The sequence below is a fragment of the Microcebus murinus genome, chromosome 9 (genome assembly GCF_040939455.1).
Source record: "Microcebus murinus isolate Inina chromosome 9, M.murinus_Inina_mat1.0, whole genome shotgun sequence".
Classification (NCBI taxonomy): domain Eukaryota; kingdom Metazoa; phylum Chordata; class Mammalia; order Primates; family Cheirogaleidae; genus Microcebus; species Microcebus murinus.
Genome location: NC_134112.1, coordinates 102,477,209 through 102,500,221, shown reverse-complemented (window position 1 = coordinate 102,500,221; position 23,013 = coordinate 102,477,209). Strand labels below are relative to the sequence as shown.

Here is a 23,013-nt window from a genome sequence, read left to right as displayed (position 1 = left end):
ATGAAAACAGAATTCTAGTTTATTTAATGCACAATGAAATGATCACAGAGCCAGGGAGGTTGGGTCTCGTTCAAGACCAGCCGTTTTCCTGCGTGCAGGTCTCTCTGGGATCTAACTGCCATCAGGGGGCTGCCTGGAGGGCACGCGCCCATGGGAAGGGCGTGCGTGTGCTTGACGTCAGGATGCCCAGACAGCTTGAGGTGTCACGGAGACATGGTCCTGCCAGTGTCCCCACAGCACTACGTCTACCAACTGCAGCCTTCCACATGCCTGTCCCAGCCACACTAATGGGATGGGGGCTCTGAGTAGGACCTGGCGTCCCTGGGTGAGCCTGCCAGCATGTGGCCAGTGCCTGGACGGCTTATCCTAAGCCTTCATGGACCATGAACCCCTTTGGGAATTAACACGTTAGACATATTAATATATTCCATTAGTTTATAGTTACCCGTTCCAGAAGTCTCCTTCATCTCCTCAACCTGCCCTAGGTAACACAAACCAGAAAGATCCACCAGCAGAGATATATGCATAGCACAGACACAGACAGACTCCTCCACCCTCTTACACTTACACTCTCACCGACACCAAAGGCCAGTGGAGGAAGGAAGGCCCACGCCGGGTCTTCTGTGGCCACTCCTTCTGGGTCTCAGCCCTCTCGCCCGAGACAGAGCAGGCTGAGTTCTAACCTGAAGGTTCAGGAATAGTTCAGCTCCTTTGTATATCTCCTTTCCAATTGGTTGGGTGCTAGAATTAGTTTTGTATGTTACAGATAGATGTTTTTCCAATATATACATACATATATATATATATATATATATATATATATATATATATATATATGTATATTTTGGAGACACAGTCTCCCTCTGTCACCTTGGCTAGAGTGCAGTGGTGTCATCATAGCTCACTGCAACCTCCAACTCCTGGGCACAAACGATCCTCCTACCTCAGCCTCCCGAGTAGCTGGGACTACAAACACATGCCACCACACCTGGCTAATTTTTTATATTTTTTGTAGAGACAGGGTCTTGCTCTTGCTCAGGGTGGTCTCAACGTCCTGAGCTCAAGCCATCCTCCTACCTTGGCCTCCCAGAGTGCTGGGATTATAGATGTGAGCCACCATGCCTGGCCTGCAATTTTTTTTCTATTGTGGTACTATACATAACATAAAATTTGCCATTTCAACTGTTTTTAAGTATACTGTTCAGGGGCATTAACAACATTCTTACTGTTGTGCAGCCATCACCACCATCTAAATCTAGAATGCTTTTCGTCTTCTCCAACTGAAACCCTGTCCCCATTAACCAGTGACTCCCCGTTTCGCCTCCCCCAGCACCTGGCAACCACCACTCCGCTTCCCAGCTCCGTGAATGTGGTTATTCTGGGGACCTCATCTAAGTGGAATCGGGCAGTATTTGTCCTCTTGCGTCTGGCTTGTTTCACTTAGAATAATGTCTTCAAGGTTTACAGACAGAGTTTTAAGGGCTTAAAATTGGCTAACATCTTACAAAAATCTCTTGCAGAAGCTATCTCTTATTCTAGAGGAAGCAGGAAAAGAAGCAAAAGGGCTGGGGTGTGTTGGCGGGAGCTCGATTGACCCTTTTCTCCCGTGGACACCATGAACTCCAGTTTTTCTGGGGGTGGAGAAAGGATTCTGCTCTGCTTAGAGGTTTCAGGCTGGTGCAGGGGACAAGACTTTCCTGAGGAAAGGAGAAGGCACCGGTGTCTGAGAGGTGCAAGCTCCTCCGGGGCATCTGGAGTGTCTGCTTGTTGTGACGGCTGCTGGACCCCACCAAGGGTGGAGAGCAGGGCCTCACCTCCCACTCAGGAGGCGAGAGGGCAGATACCCGTTCCCTCTTCCTACCTGCAGCAGCTGGAGAGCGGGCACCAATCGGGAGTGACTGCCCAGGACGCTGACACTTAGAGAGAGACTTAAAGGCGTCTGTCTCGTTGGGCAGGTTTCTTCCTGGCATGGCAAGATGCCAGGACCGTGGGTGGCAGCAGCTCTTGCAGACTCTGCAGAGCGCCAGGATCTAAGTCCCAGGTGGCAATGCTCAGAAGCAGATGACCAAGACAGGCCCAGGAAAGGGGTTCAGGGGTCAGGGGCACATGAGTCCTACTGGAGCCCTCGTGCAGCTATTTGGGGTCTGCCTGTTCTGTCTGGTGCTGCTGGGGCACCCACCGGTCCCTGCTGGTGCCACCTGAGGGGCACAAGGAGCTTCCTAAGGTCAGGCCACCTAGCACTCTAAGTGGGATGGGCCTGGGTGCTTCCTGGGCCAGGTGCATGTTACACTGCGTTCCCCTCCTACTGCAGCCTCCTGTCGCTCTGTTCCTCCAGGTGGGAGAGGGGGGGTGTGATGCCTTGCCCACTTAGTGTCACCGAGCGCCCAGTCAGTCCCTTGCCAGCACTGCCAGACTTGCCTGGTATTGTTGGCAGAATTACTGTTTGATCTGGGGGAGGAGTGAGCCCACCTGGGACACCTGCTGTTTAAGGTGTGGGCCATGAGACACCGGGCCTGGGTCACCTGTGGTGCGGTTGGGGCGCTCCTCCAGGCTGGCTCCCCGACCAGCATGCTGTCCTCCCTCCGCCTGGTCGCCTGGTGCCTGGCGGGGTTCTCCTGCAGGTCCTGCTTGGGGCCAGCCTGCTCTTTATTGCACTGTCCTGTTTAATTATCTATGTCGAGTTTGTCAAGTACCTGGCATTTTAACTAATTAGCTAATTGTATTTGTCTCTCCTCCTAAAGTATAAGCATAAGACAGCTGAAACCTGTAAGAATTGTTCTGTATTTCTGTATTTACTTACAAGCTTTATTTAGGTATATGGTCTCAGTTCCTAGATAAAGTCCATCCTAGTGAGCTAAACGAGTGGATGAAAGCCAGAAAGTAAAAAAGGGAGTGAACGTAGAGGTCTTCTTCACCCCCAAACAAGATTCTTAGTCATCTAGTATATGAAGAAAGAACAATGTCAGAACAATTTCCTGGGATAGATCAGGCTGGGGTGCAACTGTTTACTTACAGCGCAGACTGGATTTTCCTCTCCTGCAGGGGTAGGAGCCAGCAGTCGTTAGCAAATGCAGGAATGTCTGTTTTGACTCTGCAAATACAAGGAAGAGAGTGTGAGGGACATGCGCACGTCTGCAGGGTTCATGCCCGGCCTCTGCCCAGAAGCACCGGGAGGGGTGAGTTTGGGCCTGGCTGGGGTCACGGCCCACTCCACACTGACAGCTGCCACCCCCGAGGGGCCCTGTCTACCTGCAGGGACGTGGGAGCAAGCCCTTTGCCAGGCTGGCAGCACTCCAGGTAACCGACTCCTGCCTCTGCCCCGTGGTGAATGCCAGGTCACCCAGTTGTGCAACTGTGTGGAGCTGCCAATCTCATCACTTTTTCTCCTCCCTTTTTGGGGAGAGGAAAACCATGCTAAATAAATAATTGCCAATCCACAAGAGCCCTGAACCTCCTTTGGCCTGTCCTTGAACGATACTGAATTCCTCTGTTAGTCTGTGTGCCTAACACTAACCTATTTATTTTTGCTAATGAGACAGAAGTAGAAGATTGGGAATTTTACAATGTTAGACACCACACTTTACAAGCCAACCAACTTAATTATTGACAAGGATCAAGGATATTCACCTTCCCTACTATTTATCATCATAGCATGCCTAAAGGGAATTAACCACATTTGATTTTAATCAGAATGGAATACTCATGATTTCAGAAGAAAGCTTAACTCTGCTAATTCTGAAATTAATCTGACTTAATCTTTCTAATGTTTCCGAAACAAATCTTTCAGAAAAAGAATGGCGTATGGTTTCTTTTAAATCGCCTAACTGTAGAAATTGACTCAGTGACTTAAAAAATGATTCCTCATTTAATGCTATATGTTTATTTGCATGCTTTTCCTTGTAATTATTATTTAAATTTCAGATTAAATGCCATCCCCAGACTCATACCGGGAGCTAAGCTACACAGACATCATTGTTAGAAGAATTAAATATACTACTTAAGAGAGAAAGTAAAAGCATCACCAACTTTAACAATTATATTAATAAAGGCTGACAATGCCAAGAGCTGAAACATTAGGACTGTCACTAAGATAGGTTGTAGAATCTCTGTTCCCTGAGATCTATAAGAACACACACACACACACACACACACACACACCCCTGAAGGTAGGAGGCTGGGTAGGTTTTGAGGTCTCAGCCTTTAACTTTTAAAACTACCAAATGAAAAATCAAAACCCACATTTTAATGATAAAGTCATAAGACAGAAACAGAGAATGGCAATGATCCAGTGAATTTAGACAGTGTAGACAGTATGTAACATTCAGCCCAAATACTGGACCCTCAATTATCTACAGCATAATTCAGACGCAATTATTATAGGTCTGTAGTGTCAGATGGTATAACGTAACATAACAATGTAACACAATACAACATAATGCAACACAACACAACACTATACAACATAAAGTGATACAGAGTAATGTAGCGCAAGGTAACACAAAGTAACACAACATAACATAACATTATAAGGTAATATAATATACTATTTGTAACTGGATTTCTGCTACCTATCCAGGTCCTTTCCAAATCTTTCTAAGCAGTCGGAAGCCAGGCAGTGGCCAAGAGGTACACCGACACTGAGGAGCTGAGCATAGTTATAGCGTAAGTCAAACTCTGAGGTCACAATTGATGCTATTAACAGTCTTTACATTGAAAATAAACCACAAAACACCTTTGCGGTGATGGAGACATACAATTTTGATAATGCGAGTAGTAAATATTAGAGGAAGACCAAAAAAATGATTATAAAAATATTTTTTCAAATCAGCAGTTTTCACAGCACCCACAATAAACATTTATCAAGACAGCCATGTAATATAAAAACACCCACATCTATTTAGAATACCAAAATATGTTCTGGGAGCATTCTCAATTCATAAATTGCAGGATGAATGTTTCTCCACGTGCTGGCTTGATATAACTCACACGGACATTACTTCTTGCCCTCCGCACGCTCTTTGGAGCTGTGCATTATAGGAACGTCAGGCTGGATTTATAGGAAAGAGACTTCTGCAGGTGGCATTATTAATGGCAAATGGAAGAGTCACCAGACGTTGGAAATCGGAAGTACTGAAAAACCCCCTTTTCCCTTGAAAGGCTATAAATCTACACATAATCTTGAATTCACAAGCAAGCCTTTTATGCAGTAAGTTGATAGCAAATACATTACTGAAGAGACACATAATTACCTTAAAATCTACCACAGTTAGAAATGTCTTGGAGCTCCCAAATTATAATTTAATTTTATAAAAGTAAAAAACAAACATTTTTACTCCTAATTTTTTTCTTTGAGTTTTACCTTTTATCCTTATGCATATAAAAACAAAGCAGGGCTGTTTATAAAGTAATAACCCAGACTGTCCCAGGAAGCCCCAATATTTTCTTTTTCTTTTTTTTTTGAGACAGAGTCTCACTTTGTTGCCCAGGCTAGAGTGAGTGCCATGGCGTCAGCCTAGCTCACAGCAACCTCAAACTCCTGGGCTTGAGTGATCCTCCTGCCTCAGCCTCCCGAGTAGCTGGGACTACAGGCATGCGCCACCATGCCCGGCTCATTTTTTGTATATATATTTTTAGTTGATCAATTAATTTCTTTCTATTTTTGGTAGAGACGGGGTCTCGCTCAGGCTGGTTTCAAACTTCTGACCTTGAGCAATCCGCCCGCCTGGGTCTCCCAGAGTGCTAGGATTACAGGCATGAGCCACCGCACCCGGCCCCCAGTATTTTCTAATAATATAAAAAACTGATTTTGATGAACAAGAGAAAGGGAAGTTTGATCATCCCTTCAGTATATGAAGCGGCATTCACAGAACTCCCCAGATTTGCAGAGACCATGTCTAGGGTCAGACCATCATCTCCATTTAACCACATCTTCTGTAGACTGAAGGGGCCAGTCAAGGAGCTGGGGTGTGTAGACAGGTGCTTTCCAGTGGGTATTAGATTTTTAAATCCGTCTCTGTATTTTTGTCTGTATCTACATCCACCTCTGTATATCTCTATCTCATCTATCTGTAACTATTCATATATCTATAACCATAACCATACTTCTCCATATCCATATCAATAATTATCTAACTATATCTATAATATCTATACCCATATGTATGATTATATCAGTATTTTATCTATTTATACCTTATCCATATCTATGCCAATATTGTATCTATATCTGCATGCATATCTGCAACTATATCCATACCCCTACCTATATGTGTAACTTTCTCTCTTTCCTGGAGTGGCCACGCGGCCTAGAAGAGAGAGCTCTGGACTTGGAGCAGAGATCTGAAGTTTAGAACTGGCTCTACCACTTATTAGCTGTGCGATCCTGGGTATGTTATTGAACCTCATTGGATTTCCATTTCTTCACCTGTTAAATAGAGATGACGACCTTTGCTTACCTTGTTGGGTTGTTGTGAATTTAAACAGTGGATGGTGTGCTTTGTGGGCTATAAAATACCACATAAAAGTCCAACATGGTCAGTGATAAAATTTTTAGGTCCAGCTTGAGGAGTAATGAATAAATTAGGATAAATTCCCATTTTAAGCACCATTTCCCAGAGAACGACAGTAATCTATAGCATAATAAACACGTTGGGAGAATCTGTGGAACACAGAGGAGGAGCAAGGAGTCCACTGGCCTCCAGCGAGGCGCGGCGTGCACCTGTGCCGAGCCCTCACCCTTCCCGAGCCTTGCTTTTCTCATCTGCAGTACTGTCACTTGATTATATTAAAAGACAATGCAAGATCCATTTCATGTTCAAAGAAGCCCAGAGTTAAAGAAGAACTGAGTGTTAAGGATAAATAACATCAGCTTTGGTCCAAAATACTCCCTGCTCTGATTCATGATGGCACTTCTCCCCTAAACCTGGGGCCCTTTTGAGAAAAGATAGGTTGCCGGAGAGCAGGAATGATTCTGTAAGGACCCCTGGTGACCAGCCGCGCCGGGTTGCTGCGTTTCGTGTAGCCTCAGTGCCCCCTAGCTCTGCTCACTGCTCAGAACACATCGTGGCTGCCTCTGAGGAGCACAAAGGAGGGCTCTGCTCCTTTGGTAAGTAGAATAAGCAGGAGGGCAGATGGAGGGAGACTACTGGTTCTCACAGAAGGAGGAGCAGCGTAAAACTTCAGCCAACACATCAGGCTTTGTCCCAGGGAGAGAGACTCCAGTCTTCTGCTGATGTTTGTAACATTGCAAGGCCAGGCACACACCGCTCACGCCAGGCAAATGCTGAGTTACTAAAGCCTTCTTCACAAGCTGCATTTTCTAAGCAAGAGCTTGTATGGGTGGTTCTTGCATTTAAATTTTAGGTGTAAAGTATGGAAGGTGTTTTGCTTCATTTGCATATTTCTTTTTTTTTTTTTTTTTTTTTTTTTTTTTTGAGACAGAGTCTCGCTTTGTTGCCCGGGCTAGAGTGAGTGCCGTGGCGTCAGCCTAGCTCACAGCAACCTCAAACTCCTGGGCTCGAGTGATCCTTCTGCCTCAGCCTCCCAGGTAGCTGGGACTACAGGCATGCGCCACCATGCCCGGCTAATTTTATATATATATATCAGTTGGCCAATTAATTTGTTTCTATTTTATAGTAGAGACGGGGTCTCGCTCAGGCTGGTTTTGAACTCCTGACCTTGAGCAATCCGCCCGCCTCGGCCTCCCAAGAGCTAGGATTACAGGCGTGAGCCACAGCGCCCGGCCCATTTGCATATTTCTTGACGAGGTAAACACGTAAACCATTTCCAAGAGTCTGTTACAGTCTGTTGCCTCCAATCATTGTCCACAAAACGTTTTTTCCTGAGAACCAATGCTCACACTATGTTTGGTGCTGGGTAGAAGAAACTACAGGACATGGTCTCTGCTTACAGAGAATTCACACTAAGGAAGACAAGATGTATATACAAAAAGATAAACAATGATAAGATCTTCCTACTCTGTCGTTTATCACATAAAACCAAAAAGCAACACAGGCTCTTAGGCTACTGCTTTGCTGGTTTGTGTGTTTGTTTGTCTTGATGTTTTAAAGAATCATAGAAACCTTCCCAGAAAATAAACTCATGTGAGACCAGCAAGCCCTGCGCAGATTGGATGATTTTTCTGCATCCTCCCAGCTCACACAACCTAACCATGCCCTGACTACCACTGGGAAGCAGTTCTTCAGTTCAGGTCTCTGGTGTGCATTTTTATATCCTAATGATTTGCTAATAAATTTACAAACGAGCACAGCCTAAAAGCATGTCAGGGCATCCAGCAGCGTTTCACACCTTGCTTTAAAGTGTACGTCAGGGAGATTATTGAGCTGACTTCCTGTATAGAGTGCTTTTATGACACTCACTTGAAAATTGGTTTAAAAATGCTGTGAAAGAGGAACATTAGCAGCAGGATGTTTAGGAATGCCACAACTCAAGAGTGCATAAAGATGCCCAAGATATTTCTGTGAAGGTTTACAAGCTACTACATGAGCCCTCCCAGCTCCTTAAATAACGTGTGGCAGAGGCACCTGCTTCGTGCCCATGTGGAGACAGCCGGCAGCTGGGAGCTGGTTCTTTCACGGAGGCCTCTTGCCCTGCCAGCGAGCCCGGGTTATATGCAGGAGTGACCATAGGTGTGACCTGCTTATGGAGAGGGGACCTTAGAGAGGGAAGATGCATATGCCTAGAGCCATTCATTCTTCAGATGTTTTTGTCCACTGGCTTGGCTTGTAACCCAAGAGCCAAGAGCTGATAAAAAAAGATATTAGTTAGCTTAAATATATTCCTTGCTTTGGATGGGAAGACTCAAATGTTGTAAAAGTGTCAATTCCCCCTAACTCAAGTCCAATCAAATACCAAGAGGATTTGGGGTGAGGGGTAAGTTAGCAACATATTATATAAAAATTCATACTGAAAAGCAAATATTTGGGAATAATCAGGAAACTCCGAGCCTAGGGACAGGGGAGACTTAATGGACTCACCCCTACTACAGCCACTGCCTTTTCCACATCTACCTGCTCACTTCTGGGCCCAGTTCTCAGGCCTGGAACCCCCAGGGCAGTCCAGCAAGGGGCCTGGGCTCTCAGGAGTTAACTCTTAGTATTTCCTAAAGTTGTGGGGGCCTGAGCCCACTGTGTCTGGGGCTAGGGAAGATGCCCTAATAGCACCATTCCTCCCAGGATTTATGCTCAGTGGGCTGTCTTAAGGCTTGGTTCTGGGCCTGGATGAGGCGTGTGTGCTCCTCAGTGGACTCTCTGAGGTTCCTACAGGCACCCTCTCCCCTACAGGCCAGCTGGCAAGAGAAACCAGCTCCGACTCTGCTCCTAGCAGGTACCTCGGGGAGCCCTCTACTAAGGAGGAGCCCTGGGATGCAGTGATGGCTGGTACTGCAGAGCCTGATCCAGAGGTGTCTGGGCTGCTTCAACCTTATCCCAAGTGGCCTGACACCCCCTCCAAGATTTGCACAAGAACGCAAAGAATATATATAAGGAAATATGTTTACAGCATTGTTCAAATAGGAGTACCAAGCAGAACAAAACTGTTAACAATCTGAATGCCCGTTCCCATAAGACTGGTTAGATAAATGCGACATGCACTAGTCATGGACTACTAATTGTGCATTAAAAAGAACGAAATAGATGTGCACATAATGATATGGTAAAATAGCCAAAATATGTTGTTTGGTAAAAATGTCAAGTGGCAAAACAAATCTCAATTGTGTGATTTTTAAAAAAGCTTATACAGGTGTAGAAAATTCTGGAAGCATGGCTAGAAAATCTTCCCTCCTGGTTGCACCCAGAGAACAGATCTGAGGGGGAGGGGAAAAAGACTAACTTCTTACATATGCCTTCCACAGTTTCCATCTTTTTCTCCCCTAAAAAGGATCATAAAAAAGCTAGTGTAAAAGTTCAACATCCATTTTTAATGCTCTTAATTCCCTTTCCTAGAGGAGTTTATGAGCCGTTGTCCAATATGAATATTTTCCAAGTCAGATGGTTTCTGGACTTTGGCTGTGGACGGGAGTTGCCAAGGCCCACACAGATCCCTGTGGGCAGAGCTGCACCAGGACTGGCATCTGCATGGGTTTGCAGACATCGGATTGAGATTGGGCCACTCAGCCTTCCAAGCGTTCATGACAAACCCACGCCTGCAATACACACGGGGCATCCTCTTCTCTTTCCGACTCACTCACTTGTGGCTCAGCACATCCTATTCCCTCCTTGATCTCGCCACGGTGGCCAGGCTGTCCCTCCTGCCATTGTTTTGCTTCCTGTCATTTAGCATGTACAGTTACAGTGTTGCAAAGTTAGCCTTCCCAGCAGTTGGATCCAAGTCACACCAGATAAGCAATGTGTATGTCTGTACTGCCAAGGGGGAAAGAACTTTTTTTTTTTTTTTTTTTTTTTTTTTTTTTTTTTTTTTTTTTTTTTGAGACAGAGTCTCACTTTGTTGTCCAGGTTAGAGTGAGTGCCGTGGCGTCAGCCTAGCTCACAGCAACCTCAAACTCCTGGGCTCAAGCGATCCTCCTGCCTCAGCCTCCCGAGTAGCTGGGACTACAGGCATGCGCCACCATGCCCGGCTAATTTTTTATATATATATCAGTTGGCCAATTAATTTCTTTCTATTTATAGTAGAGACGGGGTCTCACTCTTGCTCAGGCTGGTTTTGAACTCCTGACCTCGAGCAATCCGCCCGCCTCGGCCTCCCAAGAGGGGAAAGAACTTTAAATGGTATCTTACCTTGGAATTTAGTGGGGTCTTGCTTTCCTGAAGCCATTTGATACCTTACTGTGTAATCTGAGTGACTCGGGCATCTACAGTCCTGCAAATAGTAATCTAGGCCCCTTGACACTCCAGGCTAATAAACCCAAATTCTGGTTGCACACGACTTGTCCTGTCTCTTTTCTCCTTTTCCTTCTGCTGCAGAGTCTTGATCACCTGTTTCTTTATACTTCAAGGAGAGCTAGTCAGGGACAGGCGAAATTTGCACCAAACTTACACCATAAAATCTTGTCAAACTCAGAGTCTGACACCAGGGGTTGAAGTGGTGACAGGTTGAGAGGCTGAAAGGTTGAGGAGTGTACTATCTTTATGTGTGGACCTAGCTAACTTCAGTCCCACATCCATTCATTTCCTCTGATTAGTTCTTGTGAATCTCCACTCCTATGGATGCTCCAGTGGCAAAATTAAAGTCTTCACTTCCATTTTAAGCATCCTTTTAGTCTTTAGTCCCCTGTGTGAAAGTTACAAAGTTGCCACATGTTTCTTATAAATTTGTGAGGCTTTTATGGATCTATAACCCAATATGTAAATGTCAGCACAATCCATGCTTAGATCCTGGTGTCTAGAGGAGGAGGAGGAGGAGGAGGAGGCGGAGGAGGATGGCAATAGTAATAGAAACAGCCAACTTTTACAGTGCCAGTGTAGCCCATGTCATTTAATTACAATAACTGGATTGGTACCTCTGTTATTCCTATTTTACAGATGAGAAAACAGAGGCACAGAGCAGATAAGTCACTTGCTCAAGGTCATGCAACTGAGAAATGGTGAAGCTCGAATTCAAACCCAGTACTCTGATTTCCAAGACCCTGTTCTTTTTTTTTTTTTTTTTTTTTTTTGAGACAGAGTCTCTCTTTGTTGCCCAGGCTAGAGTGAGTGCTGTGGCATCAGCTTAGCTCACAGCAACCTCAAACTCCTGGGCTCAAGCAATCCTCCTGCCTCAGCCTCCCGAGTAGCTGCAACTACAGGCATGCGCCACCATGCCCGGCTAATTTTTTCTATATATGTTTAGTTGACCAATCAATTTCTTTCTATTTACAGTAGAGACGGGGTCTCGCTCTTGATCAGGCTGGTTTTGAACTCCTGACCTTGAGAAAGCCGCCCACCTCAGCCTCCCAGAGTGCTAGGATTACAGGCGTGAGCCACCGCGCCTGCTCCAAGACCCTGTTCTTAACTATTATTCTAATTATCAAAGTATCAATTCATCTAATAATGTTTATAAGATGCCAGGCCAAGCATCTAGCACAATACAATGCTGGTCTAGGCCCAGGGATTTACTGAGCAGGTGGGGCTGGTGTCTGTGCTGTAGCTGAGGCTGGTTAACACATTGGGATTTTTGTGCTGCCTAGAAATCCTGATGCATTTCCCTTGCCCCCTCCACCTCCCCCACCCAAAGAGGGCTACTCTTACATTTTCTCTCCAGGAGCTGCTACCCCTACCCTGCCTTCCTCCCTCTTGTGGCCAACCTTGTTGTTCAGTTCCCTGAGAAGAGTGGCAACCAGAAGAGACCTTTCACACGCTCTCTGTTATAAGTGGAGTTGTGTCCCCGATAAGTCCCCAGGGCCCGAAAATGTGATCTTATTGGGAGACAGAGTCTTTATAGGAGTAATCAAGTTAAAATGAGGTCATACCGGTGGGCCCTAATCCCATAAGGCTGGTGTCCTTATAAGAAGAGGAGGAGATTAGGACACACACACACACACACAGAGGGACGACCCTATAAGGACAGAGGGGGAAGACAGCGTCTGCAAGCCAAGGGGAGAGGCCTCAGCAGAAACCAACCCTGCTGACACCTTCACCTTGGACTTCCTTCCAGGCTCCAGGACTGTGAGATAATAAACTTCTGTTGTTTAACTGCCAGTCTGTCATACTCTGTTGAGGAAGCCGGAGCAGACTCCTACGCTGCCATCACCACATCCACCCTCCTCCCTGCACAGGGAGGTTTGCCTGACTGTTCCTTTCTTTCCCAACTTTGACTCATTTCCCTCCTCAACTGTGTGTGCTAAAGTTGGAAGAAAAAAAAAGAGTCAAGATGGACAACTAAAACCTAGGAAGATGATGCATGACTGAGTTCATTACATGCCAATAAAAATGATTGAAATAAACCTGCAGTAAGTTTAATGTCTACTTAGGATATTATCTTTAGAAAATGTGCTAAGCTGTCTCTTGGTTCACTATAGCCCAAGCAGTACCTTGTATAATGGCTTGGAAGGCACGATACAATGTCCTAAGTGACGGTGAGTGGGTTGTAGCTCCCACAAGCAATGGCTGATGGGTCAGAAGCCAGTTTCCCCCCAAGTGTATTACGAAGAGGACTGGAGTGAAAACAGAGGTCCCTACTCAGGATGGTTGGCTTTACGTGTCAACTTGACTGGGCCATGGGATGCTCAGATAGCTGGCAAAACATTATTCTAGGTGAACCTGTGAGGTGCTTTTGGATGAGTTTAACGTTTTAATTGGTGGACTGAATAGAGCAGATTGCCATCCTGATGTGGGTGGTCTTCATCCAATCACTTGAAGGCCTGAGTAGAATGAAAAGGCTGACCCTCCCATAAGCAAGGGGGAACTCCTCCTGCCTGACTGCTTGAGCTGGTGCACTGGCCTTTCCATGCCTTTGGCCTCAAACTGAAATATTGGCTCTTCTTGGGTCTTGAGTCTGCTGGCTTTTGGACTGGAGCTTACACTACTGGCTCTCCAGCTTGCCAACTGCAGCTTTTAGGACTTCTCAGCTCCATAATCATGTGAGCCAATTCCTTATAATGAAACTCATTCTCTCTCTCTCTGCACATACATACATACATATGTACACACACACACCCTATTGGTTCTGTTTCCCTGGAAAGGCCTAATACACTATCCCTGGAACTCGAGGGGCAGGCAGGAGTTTGTACTCATTCACATGCTGCAGCACATACTCAACTCAGACATACTCAAGTATACTTGAGTATAATGAGCATAGAAGAATTTAAGGGGGAGAGGGAAGTGGGTGGTTAGGGCAGAATGTCCAACAGAGGGACCTGGAGGTTTTACCATGTGTTACGAATGGCGATGCAAATTTTGGTTTTATTGCACAGCAGGAAGCAATGGAACTGTGAGAAGAACAGGTGTTGGGGGGGAGGAGGGTAAGGGAAATATTCGTAACCTTAACATTTGTACCCCCATAATATGCTAAAAAAACTAAATAAATAAAAATTAAAAACAAAAAAGAACAAGTGTTAATGATCTAGGTTCAAGTCTTGATTGTGTAAACCAGGTCAGGTTGCTCAACCTCTCTGAGCTGCAGTGTCTTCAGGGGTAATATGGAGCCGACAGTCCTTCCTTCACAGGGCTACTGTGACAGTTAAACCAAATGATGCACGTGAACTGCCTGGAATATGGCAGTCATTCCACAAAGTTAGCTCCCTGCTACCCCATCTCCCTCATCCACATAAGCAAGTCTTTATTTATCCAGCAAAGACTTATTAAATTCCTATCATGTGCCAGGCACTGTGCTCACTGTTAGGAAAACAGTAAACAAGATAAAGTCCTTGCCACATCTAGACTGGGCAGACAGAAACAAACTCATGCATCAGTCTTGTTTTAAAGAAAATACAACAAGGTGGAGGGGGCATAGCTGGGTAGGGTTCAGGGGCTACTTTAGCTATAGAGTAAACCATGGCCTGTCTACAGTGTTAACCTTCATGCTGACATGTAAGGAAGGAGAGGGAGGCAGCTGTGACCCAGGAGAGAGCCCTGGGCAGAGGGCACAGCCAGGACAAAAGCAGTGTGGGGCATATGGGGAGATACTCTTGGAGAGGGGGCAGAGGCTGGTCCTGTCAGAGGTTGAGTCTAAGTGAGATGGGAAGACATTGGGCGGGGGCACATCTGATTTCCACGCTTATCACTCAGGATGGATGACTCAGAAGGTGAGCGGTCAAGAGAAGTGGACGCAGGAGACCAGCCCAGAGGCCCCAGAGGGATGAGGTCACGTGGACTGGGAGAGTAGCAAAGGAGGTGTAGAGGAGTGGTTGGGTTTAAGGCATGTTTTGGTGGTAGAGTCAAAAATACGTGTTGATGGATTGGGTGTGGGACATTAGGGAAAGTGTGAAATTCAGGGCAACTCTTCAATTTGGTGCTAACTGATCCCCATTATCATCTTCTTCCCTTCTAATCTGTGAAAACTACGACAGAAATGTGGGGTTGCATGGACAGTTTCCAGATTAATTTTCAAGACCACAAACAGAACATAAGTGCTGGAAGAAATCTTAGGCATCATTAATTTAACTGGGGCCCAGTAAATTCATGGCAGAACTGACACCTGGTTTACAGAATCCTTGCTTCATGTTAATTCCACTTTGACATGCTCCCTTTAGCAAGGGGTCAAGTTGAGATGGAGAACCCTCAGTTTAGGCTACAAGACAGTGGTGTTTCTTAAAACAATTGCTTTATTAAATGTCAACAGATATGGTTTATACATAGGAATGTATAAGGTATGAAGAATAACAATACAAGAAACAGTTGTGAGCCTCTCCCCACCCCCATTTAAGAATCAGGAGCATTATCATTCTCTTTGCAGACCCCAGTGCCTCTCACCAATCCCTTCTCTGACCTCTTTTCTCAGAGTTTTATTACTCCCTCACTTTTCTGTATAGTTCTATTGCACACTTGCATCCCTAAAAAATATGTGGCTTTGTTATGCATGCTTTTGAACTTTATATAAATGGAATCATACTGTGTGCCGCCTTCTGTGACATTCTTTAGCCGAACACTTTGTTTTAGAGATTCATCTATATTGTTGCTTGCTGCTATTGTTCATTCAGTTTTCATCCCAGAATAACATTCTATTGCATGAACATAACAGCTTATCCATTCCACTGTGGACAGATTGCCGGCTGTTTGCAGACTCTCGCTTGTTCAAGAGTGCAGCTGTGGAGATTCCTGTTCACATCTGTTGGTGTACGTGCTGGGGAGCTTCTCTAGGCTGTCTGGGTAGGAATGTGATTGTCGGTTGCTTATCTTCAGCTTTACCAGGTAATGCCATGTCATTTTCCAGAGACATTGTATTAGTTCATACTCCTGCCAGCAGCATAGAATTTCTACTGCTTCACATTCTTGCCAACATTAGAAATTGTCAGACTAGAAAAGTTTTGCCCACCTGATGGATGTGAAAAGGTACTTCATTTAAGTTTCAGTTTGCATGCCCTGGGTATTAATGAGATAGAACATCTTTTTCAATGTTTATTGCCAGTCAAACTCTTCTGATATGAAATGAAACTTATTATCTATAAAGTATATTTTGGTGGCCAGGAAGTGCCATCATCATATCTCAGGAACTCTGGGTCTTTCCCTGCAAACTTATTCTAACTGAAGCTTCCCCCTCAGGTAATGCAATGGTCCTCCCAGTTGCTAAGGCTGGACACTGCGAAGCTCTCCCCGCTCTTGCTCTTTCCCTTTACATCCCATGTGATAGGAAATCCTGTTGGCTCCCCTTTTAAAATGAACCCAGGATTGAAACACCTCCCACCACTCCTGCCTCCAGCCTGGTGCAGGCCACCAGGCTCTGAATTTCTGCAGTCTCTCTGTTTTACCCTCCCCTGCAGCAGGCAGGCGATCATGTCAACACTGTCCACACCCGGTGGTGGCTGCTAACCTCTCCCAGAGTAGAAGGCAAAGCCCTTACAATGGCCTACACCACCTCACAGGAGACGTAGGGACGTGGAAAAGAGGGGGTTGGCTAAGAAGAGGGTGGTGACTAGGCCATCCATCTGCAGCATGGCTGGGGCTTCCTTACACAGTGGCTAATGCTGGGTTCCCAGGGGCTGTACGGCAAAGACAAGCACTAATGCACAAGCACTTTCTGATAGCTTTGGATTCTCTCATGTCCCACTGTCCAAAGTGGGTTACCCAGCAGGGCCCAGATTCAAGGTCTGGAAAACCAACTCCACTTCATGACAGGGAGAAGGACAAAGCCACATGGCAGAGAGAGGTGTGTGTGTAGAGAAGGGTGAGATCGTGGCCATTTTTAAAGTCTACTACCCTGGATTAAGCGCTACAAGTATCAAAGATGGGGAAGCAAATAAGATAAATGGTGGGTAAACCTCTATAGATGACTGCATAAAAGAAAGTCAAAAGGTCTGGATGGTTGGAGTGGTGTGTTAGAAAGATCAGAAATACTGCATGCATCCACTTTTGGGAATCCGTGTTTAAATGTCACCCACTTTAAGATCTGATCTGCTTGCCCTCTGATTTGGAGAGATTAACTAAAAAATTATCCAGGTCGGGTAAGGTAGGTATTTAATCCATCTCTCAGAATGTGGGTGTCCAGAAAAAAACAGACCCAGATACTGCTCGCTCTGTGCCTGGTTCTTCAGGGCTTTGAGATGTTTTTTAAAAATAAAGGTGAACACTGAATTTAACAAGTTGAAATTTCCTGGTTTTATTATCAGCCTATGTACATCAGAAGGGCACATGTGCAGAATGAGCCTCAACTTCTTGGAGTTCTCCCACCGCCACCATTCTCGGGTATAATGAATCATAGACTCGGGGTGTGGGGGCCTCCAGGTTCTCCAACGACCATACAAAAAAGTTTGAGTCGTGAAAAAGTTTAACCTCAAAACTGTAAAAAAGAAACTGGAAAATCTAAATTAATATATAATCGATTGTCTTTGAAAAAGAACATTATACCAACCTCACTAACTGTTAAATTTTGATTCATAAAAATCTAAACGACATTGGAAAGCAATTTGCATAACAGGTCTTCACACTTCCCAAGAATTCTCAGCGATGCCAAAAAAAATCACAGCCAAGAGCAATTTAAATGACTTCCTAAAAGCCAAACAAATCCAAAATTATAAATAGTCCCTTAAATTCAACTTTGTGACAGAAGCGAAGACAGGCGGCATTACCGTGTCTGGTATGTCGCCCCAAATGTGCTGGTTGGTGTCTCAGAGGGTCACAGCCCGACCAGGCCCGCAAACTCCCGGCGGGCACCGCTATCTGCGTCTTCCAGGCGGCGCAGCCGAGTCCCTTATCGGACGGTCTTCCGCCCCAGTTGTGTCCTCAAGCCACGAGCCCCGACCTCGCGCGCCTGGGCGGAGGAGCGCTCCCACGGAGACGCCGCGCTCCCGGGCCCAGGGGACCGAGCACTGCGGAGGGCACAGGTGGAGGCCGCCAGCCCCGCCCACCGTTGCCTCACGGCACTGTGCCCCAAGGCCCGGCGGCCGGCCGGCGCGCTGCTCTGACGCGCCGGCGCATTCTGTCTGACGTGACAGGCCCCGCCCCGGCTCCGCCCCCAGCCGCGCGGCGCCCGCCCTCCCTCGGCCGGGGCTGCTTCGTCTGAGGAGGCTGAGGCAGCGGCTGAGGCGGCGGCTAGCTTCGGCGTCTAGCTCCCTACCGCGGTCGGTCGCAGCTCTCCGGCCAGCTCCGGCCTCGGTCCCCGGCGCGGCCGTCCGAGCCCCTGCGGCCGGCGGGCGATGGTGCGGCGGAGCGCGCGGACGAGGGCGGCGCGGCGGCGGGCATGAAGGAGGATGGAAGGGCAGGACGAAGTGTCGGCGCGGGAGCAGCACTTCCACAGCCAAGTGCGGGAGTCCACGGTGCGTGGGGACGGGGCCGCCAGTGACAGCCTGCGCCCTGGCCCCGGGTCCTTCCGCCGCCGCCCCCGGGCCCCCTCCCCTCCCCTCCCCGCGTCCGGGCGCCCTCGGGGTCCTCGCCCCCTTCCCGGGTCCCCGGGCGCCCTCCGGGGTCCTGACTCCCCAGCCGCCCTCGGGGTCCTGGCCCCGCTCCCCGTCCCCGGGCGCTCTCCCTGGTCCTGGCCCCCTCTGTCCTGCTCCCGGGCCCCCTCCCCAGCTCCAGCCTCCGCCCCTCCGTCTTCTCCTCTCGGGATCCCCTCTCTGCCCCGAGCCCTGCCCCCTCCCGTTTCCTTTCACCCCCCTTGGCCTCCCCCTTTCCTCCCCTCCCCCCAGTGGCGGCCTCCCCATTGCCACCTCCCGCCCAGGTCACCTGCGCCGGCTCCCGCCCTGCGTCCCCCACCTGGGTGCCCCGTGTGGCCTCGTCGTGCCACCTGCCTTCCCCCGGGGGAGGGCTGCAGTGCCCACCAGCGCTCCCTGACCCCTCCCGGCTTTCCCGTGGTCCGTGCTGAACCTGCCCGCCTTTCCCGTGTCCCCGCGGGGGCAGGGGGAGCCCAGTTAGTTGCCTCGTCCGGGTCAGCACCTCCAGCCCTCCCCGTGCCCTCCCGCCTTCATCTCCCTCCAGTCCCCGTGTGGATTGAGTTCGAAAGCTTCCTGTTTGGGGTGAGAAGACTGGCTATTTATGGGAGTGAACACCTGAGCGAAAGTGCATTTTGCTCTGAAAGTTACTTATGGAAGTCATCATTTTTTGCCCATGTTTCATCTGTGCCGTTGGCAGGGATCAGGAAGGACTCGACCTTGGAAAGTCTGTTTTGATATTTTTACCTTTTTCATGATGCACTAGAATACATTATAATTGTGTTTGTGTTTTAACAACTGTGTAAAATGGATGAATTTTATTGATAAGTATTTGTAATATTTGCCCCTCGCCTCTTGTAACACTTTCCTCAAGATTCAGTCACACTCTTGGTTCGACGTGAAAAAATTCTGGTTTAGAATTGTCTGATTTGTGTAGTTATTGATCTTTAAAATTGGGAATCATTTTGCCAAGTCATACCTTGGAATTGAGCTAGTGGAATTTTGAGCTAGTGGAATTTTGAGCTAGTAGAATTTGGTACAGCATATTTTGTTTTATTTTAATTGTTTTATCGAAGGTAAAATATACAGAAGTACATGTAATTATATGTTCCCTTCAAAGCATTTTATGATAAACATACCTGTGTACTCCTCAGTCCAGTTAAGAAACAGGATTCTACTAGCATCCCAGAGGCCCATCCCATTCCCTTCCAGTTACTCTCCACTCCACCAAGGGTAAACGCTGCCCTGGCTTCTAACAACATAGTTAAGTTTTTGCTTAGTTTTGAACTTTACGTAAGTGGAATCTTACAGTATGCGCCCTTTTATGTTTAGTTTCTTATGCTCTACAATGTTTGTGAATTTCTCCATATTGTATATGATTATAATTCATTCTCAGTGCTGTAGTTGTGTGACTATAGCACAATTTATTTTTATTTTCCATTTTGCTCTTGATGGGCACTTCAGTAGTTTCTAGGTTTTGGCTATGAATATTTTTGTACATTTTTTTGTGTGAATATATGTGTGCATTTCTGTTGGATATAGACCTGGAAATGCAATTGCTACGTTAGAGGGTATGCATTTGTTCATCTTTAGTTATTTTTAAACGGTTTTCCAAAGTGGTTGTACCAATTTATACTCCCACCAGCACTGAGAGTATCAGAGTTGTGGTTGCTTCCCATCTTAACCAACGCTTGATATTTTCCATCCTTTTTAATTTTAGGCATTCTAGCAAGTATATTATAGTATTTATTATACAAAGGACTTTAATTTGCATTTCCCTGGTGACTAATGAATCTGAGCACTTGTCTATATGTTTGTTGGCCTTTTGGAAATCTTTTGTGAAGTGTCAGATTTTTTCCCCCTTTTTAAAAATAAAGTTCATCTTTTTAATATTGATTTGCAAGATCTTCATTGTGTTCTGGATATATTTCTTTGTTATATATACATATTGCAGATATTTTTCCCCTACTCTGTGGATGCCTTTCATTCTCTTAATGATACTTTCTGATGAACTGAAGTTATTAATTTTAATATAGGTCAATTTATGAAAAATTTCTCTTTTATCTTGAGTACTTTTATATCCTGATTAAGAAACCTTTGGTTATTACAAGATTATGATGTTCTCTTATGCTTTATGGAATCACTCTTCCCATTTAAATTTGCATCCATCTGGAATTTATTTTTTGTGGATGGTGTGAGGTAGGAGTCATTTTTTTCCCCACATGAATGTCCAGTTGCTTCAGCACCATTAATGACTATTTTCACAAATTAGGTAACTGTATATTTGTGGTGTTTAATTTTGGACTCTGTGCTGTTTCATTGGTTTATCTTTGGTTTTATTTTTAATTAATTAGAAATTTTGTAATTTAGATTAAGAAAGGGGCCCGTGTTATTGCAGTCCAGAGCTTTATTACCTTTTTACCTTAGAAACAGCCCAGTTTTGGAACCTATTATAGAGTTCCTTAGTTCTGTTCCTCCTCACCTTGTTTTCTTGAACCTAGCGCCCCTGGGTGGTGCACCCCTTCATCTTCGGAAAGACTGCAGACAGTGACCAAGCTCAGTGCGTTTTGAGTCTTTGACATTTCTTCCTCAATTTATTTACATTTAGAGTGAATATAAGTATTTGTTTTTTCTGTGGCACTTGTTGCCAATTTTAAAAATTATTCAACTGTTTTTGATTTTGCCATATAGTGCTATAATTTCTGATTAACTTTTTTGTTATGATATACATAACACACAACTTACTGTTTTAAAATGAACAGTTCAGTGGCATTAAGTACATTCACATTGTCATATTGTTGTGGAACCATCACCACTATCTCCAAAACGTTTTCATCATCCCAAACTGAAACTCTATACCCATTAAACAATAACTCCCCATTCCCCACTTCCTCCAGCTGCTGGTTCTGTCCCTATGAATCTGAATATTCCAGGTTCCTTATATAAATTGAATCATATAATATTGGTCCTTTTGTGTCTGGATTATTTCACTTAGCATAATGCCTTAAAGGTTCATCTATGTTGTAGCGTGTGTCAGAATTTCCTCCCTTAAGGCTGAATAATATTCTATTTTTGTGTATACCATATTGTGCTTATGTATTCATCTGTCAATGGATACTTGGATTGTTTCTACCTTTTGGCTATTGTCACTAATGCTGCTATGACCATATGTATACAAATATCTGTTAGAGTCCTTCCCTTCGATTATTTTGTGTGTGTACCTAGAAGTGGAATTGCTAGGTCGTATGGTAATTCTATGTTTAATTTTTTTGAGAAACTGTCATACCATTTTCATAGAGGCTACACTATTTTACATTCCCACTAGCAATGAGCCAGGGTTCTAATTTCTTCACATGTTCACCAATACATGTTGTTTTCTGTTTTTTTTTTAAATTTAATTTAATTTAAATAGATTTAGGAGGTACAAGTGGTTTTTTGTTAATGTGGCTGAGTTGCATAGTGAAATCTAGGCTTTTAATATACCTGTGACCTGAATAGTGTACATTGTACCAAATAGGTAATTCTTCATATTGGAGCTTCTTCTTCCTACTCTCCCTGTTGTGTCTCCAGTGCCCATGAAGTCACTCTGTATGACCATGCATACCCCTTATAGCAGTCCAGAGCTTTATTACCTTTGTACCTTAGAAACAGCCCAGTTTTGGAACGGATTATAGAGTTCCTTAGTTCTGTTCCTCCTCACCTTGTTTTCTTGAACCTAGCGCCCCAGGGTGGTGCACCCCTTCATCTTCAGAAAGGCTGCAGACAGTGACAGAGCTCAGTGCGTTTCGAGTCTTTGGCATTTCTTCCTCAATTTATTTATATTTAGAGTGAATATAAGTATTTGTTTTTTCTGTGGGACTCCCACTTATAAGTGAGAACATGTGGTATTTGGTTCTTTGTTTTTGGGTTACTTAGAATAATGGCCTTCAGTTCCATCCAAGTTGCTATAAAAGACATTATTTCATTCTTTTTGATGGCTGAGTAGTATTTCATGGTGTGTGTGTGTGTGTGTGTGTGTGTGTGTGTGTGTATTTGTATATATAAATACCACATTTTCTTTATTCAGTCTTCGGTTGGTGGGCACTTAGGTTGGTTCAATATCTTTGCAATTGTGAATTGTGCTGCAATAAACATACAGGTTCAGGTGTCTTTTTTATAAAATGACTTCTTTTCTGTGACTGTCTGATTTCACTTAGCTTAATGTCCTCAAGATTCATCCACACTGTCACACATTGCAGGCTTTTCTTCTTTTTAAAAGCTGAATAGTATCATTTCATTGTACGTATATACCACACTTTCTCCATCTGTGATGCACATTTAGGTTGTTTCCACATCTCGGCCATTGTGCTGCAGTGGATATACGAGTGCTGATATCTCTTTGAGATTGTGATTATTATTCTTTAGGATAAGCACCATGAAGTGGGATTGCTGGATTATGTGGTAGTTCTGTTTTTAAAGTTTTGAGAAACCTATATACTGTTTTCCATAGGAACTGCATCATTTTGCTTTCTCATCAACAGTGCGTATGGGTTCCAGTT

At 45.3% G+C, this 23,013-nt stretch overlaps 1 protein-coding gene across 4 annotated transcripts in view; it reads left to right on the top strand.

Moving 5' to 3' along the window:
* The first annotated feature begins 18,076 nt into the window (after nucleotides 1-18,076).
* LMBR1 (limb development membrane protein 1) overlaps nucleotides 18,077-23,013 on the top strand; it is a 146,819-nt gene continuing 141,882 nt past the window's right edge. For all 4 annotated transcript variants that reach the window (XM_076006756.1, XM_012786269.3, XM_012786267.3 and 1 more), the window contains exon 1: nucleotides 18,077-18,364. In XM_076006756.1, coding sequence (XP_075862871.1) covers nucleotides 18,299-18,364 — 66 coding nt within the window. In that variant the 5' untranslated portion in view covers nucleotides 18,077-18,298. The remainder of the gene's footprint in view (nucleotides 18,365-23,013) is intronic.